At 40.6% G+C, this 9,515-nt stretch overlaps 1 protein-coding gene across 1 annotated transcript; it reads right to left on the reverse strand.

Annotated features, from left to right (window-relative positions):
- Positions 1-3,123: 3,123 nt before the first annotated feature.
- Positions 3,124-5,504, reverse strand: LOC110098770 (L-type lectin-domain containing receptor kinase S.4-like). The gene has a single exon (XM_020825689.2). It carries the CDS (start codon positions 5,411-5,413, stop codon positions 3,413-3,415), a length of 2,001 nt encoding a protein of 666 aa, XP_020681348.1. The 5' UTR covers positions 5,414-5,504; the 3' UTR covers positions 3,124-3,412.
- Positions 5,505-9,515: the final 4,011 nt, after the last annotated feature.

Consider the following 9,515-nt stretch of genomic DNA (forward strand, 5'->3'; position numbering starts at 1 on the left):
AAGCCTTTAAATATTTTTTCAAAATACATTTAAAATATTTTTTTTTATTATATTCATTATATGTATATTACTCAACATTAAGATAAAAAAAGCGGGATCAAGTTTTATATTTTCTAAGAAGAATTTATTGCAGATAAGTATATGAGCAACACAATTAAGATAACACTCCTTTCAAATTTTTGACAAGACAAAAAGAGTTGCGTGTCTTAACATTTGTGAAGATAAAGAGATAAAGAGTAGTCATGTGAGAGAGGTTGTAGGGATCGTAATTGGACAACTAAGGTCAAAGAGATCGTTGTCAGGTTATTGAGCTTAGAGGAACCGTAATAAGACGATGGTGATCGGAGGGACCGTAGTTGGGTGACAGAGGTTGGAATGATTGTAATCATGCGATTAAAATCGAAGGGACCGTTGTCAAGTGACAAAGGGAGGGGCCATAGTCGGCAAGCGACACAGGTTGGAAAGAATGTAGTCGGCGATTGTTAGAAGTCGAAAGGATTGTAGTCTGACAACTAAGGTTGAAGAGATTGTTGTCAAGCAAAAGGGGTAGGAGGGACCTTAGTCGGCAAACAACCGAGGTTGGAAGTATCGTAGCTAGTAAGAAGACTAAGGTAGAAGGGATTGTTGTTGGGCGACGAAGGTCAAAGGGATAATATTCCATGCATCAATGGTGGTCGAAGCGAATGTAGTCGACGAGCAACTGTGCTAGGAAGAATCGTAGTCTGATGACGGAGGTCGAAGAGACCATAGTCGGGCTACTAAGGTCGATCGAAGGGGCCATTGTGGGATGATGAAGGTTAGAGGGACCATAGATGATAAGAAATGGAGGTCGAAATGTCTGTATTCGGTTGACGACTGGTTTTTGAAGGACAATAGTTGGACGATTGATATAAAAGGAGTGGTTGTTGGACGAAGAAGGTTAAAAGAATCATAGCTTAACTACTAAAGTTGAAATAATCATAGTAAGGTAATTGAGGTTGTAGGATTGTAGTCGAACAACTATGGTCAGAAGAACGATAGTCAAGCAACGGTGGCCAAAAGAATTGTAGTCTGTGGAAAACTGAGGGACTGTTGTGTGAATGTGGTCAAAAGAGGGACCGTAGTCGATAGACATCAAAGGTTGGAAGGATTATAGTCAGACAACTGAGATCAAAGGACCATAATTGGGCGATGATGGTCGTAAAGACCATAACATATGGGTGATAGAGGTCATCAAGAGGATCGTAGTCGAACGACTAAGGCTGAAAGATCGTAGTCAGGTGATGGTGGTCTAAAGAATAGTAGATGACAAGCGACAAAGATTTGAAGGACCGTAGTTGGGCGACCGAGGTTGAAGGACTGTAGTCGAGCCACGGTGGTCTAAAGGACCATAGTCAGCGGGAGATGAAAGGCAGGATGGAGACCCGTCGGTGGCAGCAAGACATATATTTAAAGAGGATGTTTGGATGAAGACCCGCCATATACAGTCAATTGATGGTCCGATGGTGATTATCAGGCGAAGGTCCAGCAGCGGCTACCTAGCTAATGTTTGATGGTGGCAAATACTGGATGGACGTCTAAAAATGATCGCCTGGTGAAAGTCCAATGGCGATAGCAGGGTGGCAAGGGTTTGCCAACAATGATGCTTCAGGATTATGTATTAGATTTCTCTTAAATTTTTAGTTTAATATCACATACTCTAAAGGTCTCCTTCATATGGAGTGTGGGGGTTTATTTATAGATTTTGAGAGTGGCATGTTTCATAAATATGGAGAAGATCCAAGGCAAATTCAGAGTGTTATATTAGACATCTCATATTGATTCCCTTGATCTTTGAGTGTTTGTTCTACATTTTAAGTGGCATAATGATGTTGGAATTGAGAGATATTAGGTTCATTGGATTCTTATCGTCGAGCCGCTTCTGATGTGAGGAGAATCACCAAAGAAGCATGATGAAGACGAAGAAGAGCTAAACAGCTCTAGGACCAAAAACAGTGAAAACTGTTTCAAATTCCAAAAATATTCATTCATATCTATCCTTCATTACAATAACATGCTTATATAAAGGTAATTGAACCTTTTAGAAGGTTTTAGAAAGCATGAACTAAAGCTAACTAAGATATACTATTCCTAAGGCCATCCTAATCCTAAGATGCACCGCATCATGAGGCCATCCTAATCCTAAGATGCACCGCATCAGCTTCATTCGACTAAGGACATGCTATATTTTAATATCATTTGATCACTCAATTAATATTCTGAAGCTTCTAAATTAATATGCTTCAAGCTAATGATTTGGGATGGTTTGATTGGATTAATTTTGATGTCGTCGGGTTTGTTCGTCAAGACGTTTAGTTTGACTATAATTTTGTTGAAATCAAAGTTCTGATGATCCCAAATTTAATTTTGAAAGCTTCCAATTCAAATATGCATAAAGATTCGCGCTCGATCAAGAGGATTTTTTTGTGATGTATTAAAGAGATAATATTGTTGTCTTTTTCGAAGGACAAGTAAAAAAACATGATAAAATTTAATATTATTTTTAAAAAAAGCATGCTCCTAATTTTTAAACTTTTGGTGATGTGGGGAGAATCACCAAAGAAGTATGATGAAGAAGAAGCAGAAGAGCTAAACAGCTCTAGGACCAAAAACAGTGAAAACTGTTTAAAATTCCAAAAATATTCATTCATATCTATTCTTCATTACAATAACATGCTTATATAAAGGTAATTGAACCTTTCAGAAGGTTCTAGAAAGCATGAACTAAAGCTAACTAAGATATACTCTTCCTAAGGCCATCCTAATCCTAAGATGCACCGCATCATTTGGCTTAATTCATCAAAGTGTCATTCAAAAAATGATAAATAGATCCAATTCTTCACTTGAGGGAGGGCTTAGGTCTAAAGCAGAAAAAACTATAAGGCCTTGTTTGATAATCAATATCAATGACCATTATCGATAGCCATTATTGTTTAATAGCCACATACAACATTTAACGACCTACCACCACCTCCCTATTTTATCTTCCGATCATCGATAATAATCACAAATGATCAAACTAGGGTTCATAATTTTATAATTCTATCTTTTTGAAAGAGAAGACCCTTAGTATCAACTCAATTTTAAAACCTGCTCAAATTTGAATAGAACAAACGAAAAATAACTTTTTTTTCTTAATATTATATACACAAAAGCTTCCGCAGTCTTTTTTCGCACAGTTGATTTTTTTAGAAAAATAAAAAGATATGATGAAATATTATACATGCATTCCGAACTAGCCCATATGATAGATCAAAATAATAATCGGTAAAGATAAAGTTTGTAAATCAACGGATGAACGGATGCAACCTGCATGAATAATAATCGGGAGATATGCGCGCAGGCGCAATGTTTGCGTTGGGTGCGGAGAAAGAGCCGCTGTCATCATCTTAATTCATACCGCCGTGGAGAACACGATGGTGTCGGAAGAACCCTTCTCGAAAGATGTTGACAGATACGAATGAACGAACTCTTCAAATTCAACCTCGTAGAAGTCCCCGCCGGCAAGCGGCGGGCTTGGAAGCTCCGGCACTCCTGACGGATCCCCGTCGTCGAAAAACCTCGCAACATCCCTCATCGCCGGCCTCGCTGCCGGGGAGGGATGAGAACACAACAAACCCACTCTGAAAGCCAACTCCACCTCGCTGTCGTTGAACTCCCCGGCAAGACGGTGGTCCACCGCTTCCCGCCACTGTCCCGCCGCCAACTTCTCCCAAACGAAATCCACCAATACCAGCTCTTCTGGCTGCGCCTTGGGCTCTATCGGCCGCCGCCCACATATCACTTCAAGCACCAGCGCCCCAAAGGCGAAGACGTCGGAGGCAGTTGTGGCCTTACCTGTTCGAGTCAGCTCCGGCGCGAGGTAACCAAGCGTTCCAACCACTCGCGTCGTGCTCGGGTTCGCCCCGCGTTCGTAGAGCTTTGCGAGGCCAAAGTCGCCGAGGCGGCCATTGAGCTCGCCATCAAGGAGGACGTTGCTGGCCTTTACGTCACGGTGGAGGACGACGTTCTCCCATTCCTCGTGGAGATAGAGCAGCGCTGCCGCCACGCTGCGAATGACGCGGAAGCGAATCGGCCACGGGAGTAGCGGCGTTGTTGCATCTCCGCTATATAGGTATTTGTCGAGGCTTCCGTTGGGCATATAGTCGTAGACTAAGAGAAGGTTGGCGCGACGTCGACACCAGCCCTGCAACCGGACAAGATTGCGATGACGAAGCCGGCCGATGCTGGCGATCTCCGCCACGAATTCTCGCAACCCTTGTTTGGATTCGTGGGAGACTCGCTTCACTGCGACCTCTTCTTTCGTCACGGGAAGAACTCCTCGAAAAACCTTGCCGAACCCGCCCTGTCCAAGAAGCTCTTTCTCCCTGAAACCCCTGGTGGCATACTTGAGCTCCTTGTAGGAAAAACGATGGGGGCCGGTGACGAGCTCCCAGTCCTCGATGACATCAGCAGTTTTTATTTTGTAGATAATGTAGCTGGCGGTGGCAAGACCCGCAATGAGAAAAACCAGAGCGGAAACAGGGGCGGCGATGAGCAGGGCGTAGTTTTTTTTCTTGGGCTTGGGTAGTGATGGAAAAGATGAAAGATCCAGTGACTTGGCCACCCCGTTCATCTTAAAGTTCCAGCCAAATAGATAATGGGAACTGGCGAGAAGCCCCGTCGAAGCGGAGAAACCAACATACATCTCGTTAAGAAGAATCGGGGACAAATCAACGGCGTAAGTAAGAAGAGGATTAGCGGGTTTTGTTGAAGTGTTAGCGAGCCATACGTCGAGCACCTTGCGTGCGGAATCGTAGTCAATCCAAACTTGAATAGTGTCGCCGCTTTGGAGATCTAGGGGGGAGGCAACGGACTTATTCGAGACAAGGTTGTTGAGGTCCACCCCAACGTGGTTATCGTTGATGTCTCCGAACACAAAGGTTTGCACGGTATCCAATTCGACTGCGAATAGGTGGTTGGAGGCGTTGCCGATGTTTTTTCCGTTGAGTAGACCGAGGTACTCGCTTGGGAAGGCGCCAGGGAGGGAACTGGAGTTGGCGATTGTAAAGGCGAGGCCATGGCCGCCGAGCTTGGGATATGCCGGGACGATGGCGAAGGCGAAAGCGGTAGAGAAGGAGAAGAGGGAACCGTCTGTGGAGTTCTTGAAACGGATGGGGACGTGGTAGAATGCGTGGCCGATGAGACGTCTAGTATCGTGAGTTAGTCGGAGAATGCCGCCGTCATCGACCTCTGCGATGCCGCTGAGGATTACCTTGTCGTTGATGTTGCTGTTGCTGTTGCTGTTGCTGCTGCCGGAGTTGAAGCTGGAGAATTGGAACTCGTCGTGTTGCGAGAGTGCTGAAAGGAGTAGTGAGCTGAAGGATAGGAAGAAGATGCAGAATGTCTTCTCCATTATTAAGAAAAAGTAATAACCTGTTGCTGGAGTTGGTATGGATGGTTAATGTTTTGTAGGAAGATTTACTGCGTGAATAAGTGTAATGTCATGCATAATTGGGAAGGGAAATGGCTATTATTGGCAATGGCTGGTCGTTGGTGTAGCGGAAAGTGTGACCGGTGTAATTATTGTTCCTCCATGATTTGTTAATACTACCTACAGTTCCAACAAGATCTTTTGCGAACGTAACGTAAATTTTGTGGACGAACAGCAGCACATTATTCTTCATGGATTCGGATTTTTCGGATATATTTCCGCTAACTCCTAATAAGAGGATATTTACACACAACTCATCTTGATTTTTTAGTTAAGAATTTGGACTATTAATTAAGAGGTCTAGAATATAAGTTTTTATATGTAATATGTGTGAATCTGACTTAATTTTCCTTGATATATCATCGAAAAATTATCTTGATCGATCATGAATCTCGAGGCAAAAAACAAGTTTGAAATTTCAAAAATTAAATCCGAGATCATTTGGACTCTGATTTCAGCAAACTTATGGTCGAACTGAGTGTCTCGGAAATACGAACCCAACGACACCAAATTCAACTCGATCCGAGCCCAAATGGGTCCAAATCGAAGACTTGAAGCACATTCGGAAGGTTCAATCCATAATTTGGATTACCAAACAGCTTCTAAATATCACATGCTTATAGTTGAATCGAGCGGCTCGATGAGACGAATCCAACGAGCCCAAGATCGTCGAATTCCAATATCATTAAGACCTTAAATGTCTCATGAACGGTCCACAATCAAGGGATTCTATATCGGCCGTCTATACAAACCACTTCACATTTGCCCTTGATCCTCCTCCTATTTACGGATTATGCTATCCTCAAAAAACTATAAATAGCCCCTCATTTCTCTTAAGAGGGGACCCAAGCAAAAAAGCAAGGAGAAGAAGAGAAGAGTATGAGGGAAGAAACTCCTCCTCGACCACCGTCGGGATTCTCCGTCCGGTCTTCAAGTGACATCGGAATTTCGCCCGACTTCCAAGTGACGCCGAAATTCCGCCTGACTTCTGAGTGACGACGGAATTCTGCCCGATATCCAAGTGACTCTGGAGTTTTGCACAAATATCATCTAACGCCGAAGTTCTCCCCGGCCGCCGACTAAATTCGGACTTCTATCCAACGACGGACCTCCGCTCGTCGCCAGATTTCTACCTGACACAGAAATTCTGTCCGTTGTTGGATTTTCGCCGGATAACTATCTAATGTGGGATTTCCATCCATAGCTGGACTTCTACCTGATGTTGTTCTTCTGATCTCCGTCATCACACAACAGTACTTCTGACCTTCGTCGCCAAACGACTAAGGTCGTTCCGACCTCTATCGCCAGCCGACTAAGGTCCTTCTGACTTCGTCGCCCACCGATTACAATTCTTCCGACCTCCGTCGCCCGCCGACTACTGTCCTTTTGACTTACGTCGCCCACCGACTACAGTCCTTCCGACCTTCATCGCCCACCGACTACAGTCCTTTTGACTTACATCGCCCACCGACTATAGTCCTTCCGATTTCCATCGCTCGCCGACTACGATCCTTCTGACTTATGTCGCCCACCGACTACAGTCCTTCCGACCTCCGTCACTTGCTGACTATGGTCCTTCCGACTTACGTCGTCCATCGACTACAATCCTTCAGGCCAAACAAACACATAAGCAGTGATTCTTTGTATTCTCATCATATAATGTACTCTATAAGATGTACATCAAGTTAAGGCTTCCCCCAATGGAGGGCCACATTTGTAATCAACTGCAATACTAGTGGATTCATTTAAACTGGGCTAGGCCCCGTGATTTTTATCTCTTTTTCAGGGGTTCCACATAAAAATATTAGTGTCTCTCATAAATGCTACGCCCACTCTCTTATATGATTGTGTACAGGATTTTCGTACGATGAAAATTTTTATAACATCCAACTAATAATTTAAAATATTTAGTAAATTTTCTTATATAAAATGGGAGAAATTCTTGTATAGTATCATACTTGAATTAGTATCTGGCAAGCAAATTAAGAAACATATTACTTTAAGAGTAGTGAGAATTGTTGGATTCATTTCCTTTTGTAGTTGATGCAAATTTGCTAAACAAGAGAATAAGATGGAGAGTAAGCAGAGTATGTATATGACAAGTATATGAATTTATTTTAATTAACCTAAATGTTCCAAGAAAACTCATAAATAATATTTTTCCAACTTCCTAAACACATTGTTACGGTAGAATGAACGACCATTTGGGTAAATTATTCTGTGCGGACATCAGACGGTCTGAAGACAAGTCAAAATGAATCATGTCATATGGTACAAAGCGGTACTCATCATCAGTACCGACAAAAATATAATGTAGCGTGTTATGATTGATCTCCGGATGATATCCAGTATGTGCATAAAAATAATTTTTCAAACATTAGAGCCCTTTCTAATGGCAAGGGCATGACATTTATCCGCTGGATGTAATGGCAATAAATATCTCCCAGCTAAAGGTTTTAATTTATTTCTTCATCTGTAGAGAATCTCTTAAGAATTTTTTTTTTGGGACATTTAGGCCATTTAAGACAAACTCACACACACAACGCATACACATAGACTCGAACCTTGAACCTCTTAGTTGGAAGCCTAAGCTCTCAACCACTAGGCCAAAGAGAGTTGTGTTAATCTCTTAAGAATCATCAACCAACTTTTGCTCAAACCTTTTGTTCATTATCGGGCTGTCGAGCCTCTGCAAGAAGAGGACGAGAATGACGAGGAAGAAAATGATGGGAGGGTAGCTGAGCAGGTTGAAAAAAGTGCTTTAAGATATATTAGATTGCCTGAATTAGACGATATCTCATATTCCAGCCAGAGCAGGTATGGCGTAACTATCTTCTAGACTTAGTTGAATAGTCAAAATGGGAACCAGAGGAAGAAGATGCTACGGGATGGGATATACAACTTGTTGGATGAATAAAATATTAGGATTAATTCGGCCTGCGAATTCATCCTAATATGTACTTCTACGGTTATCTTCCTATGCTCTTCAAATAACAATTATGTACTTTTAACCAATTATTATTATAATTTTAGTTGACTATTATTTTTTTATTAACTTTTCAAAACTTAAAAAAAAAAAATTTGATGAAAAGCTGTATTTTACAATCAGAGTAATTAAGTTACTCTTTCAGAAATTTCACAACTAATTTAATAAAACTTTGCAGTCATCTCAAATTGATCGTTAGTCTTCTGCCTAGGCTATGTTTTAGGTAGCTTAACCTTTTTTTTTTTCTATAAAAGCTTCTTTCTCAATTATGATTTTAAATATATTTAAAAAAAAAAAATTTAATGAAAATTTTTTAAAACAACGCTAAAAAAATGTCTTCCAGTACACATTATTTTATACTAACTATATGTTCCAAAACAAAGATAATTTTTTATCACTATTTCAAAGTTTTGCTTTTAAAAGTTATTTTTGGAGAAATATTTTTAAAATTAGGGCTAAGATTTCATTTGTGCCAGTTTTATTATTATTTTCCTTTTTAGACATCAATCATTACTTTCAAGAAATTTTTATATTAAGAAATTGCTTTCTATAATAGCTTTTAAACATTAATTTATCTTCACAATTATTTTGCAATCAACTTTATAAAATAATACAGCATCTCAAAAATACCCTAAGAAATTAAAAGATATTTAAATAATAAATAAAGAAAAGCTTAAGTTGGCCCAAATAAAACTCAATTTTTAGTGCACTTTTTGTCCATTCAATGTTTCACAGTTTTTTTTTCAATATTTTGAGATTTTCTTACTATTATTATTTGAAATAAATGAGCTGCTGCTTTCATTTTAACAGAAAAAAAATAATTATTCGTCTCAGAATGAGTTATTCTTCGGTTCAAATGTTGATCGAAGCGTACGTGCTCATAAATTTCTCAGTGAGAGCTAAGCTTACGAGTTCATAAATTTCTCAATGAGAGCTACACGGCATGACAGCCGTAGAAATTATTTCTGTGTGCAATTAAACCTTATTGACTCGTGAAGTCAAGAAGCTTTAAAGTCAACAAAATTTAATTGCAGACCA

This window comes from Dendrobium catenatum, unplaced genomic scaffold (genome assembly GCF_001605985.2).
Source record: "Dendrobium catenatum unplaced genomic scaffold, ASM160598v2 fragScaff_scaffold_740, whole genome shotgun sequence".
Classification (NCBI taxonomy): domain Eukaryota; kingdom Viridiplantae; phylum Streptophyta; class Magnoliopsida; order Asparagales; family Orchidaceae; genus Dendrobium; species Dendrobium catenatum.

Excerpts from the sequence above, each read along its gene's own strand:
- LOC110098770 (XM_020825689.2), bottom strand. The coding sequence starts at position 5,413 with ATGGAGAAGACATTCTGCATCTTCTTCCTATCCTTCAGCTCACTACTC.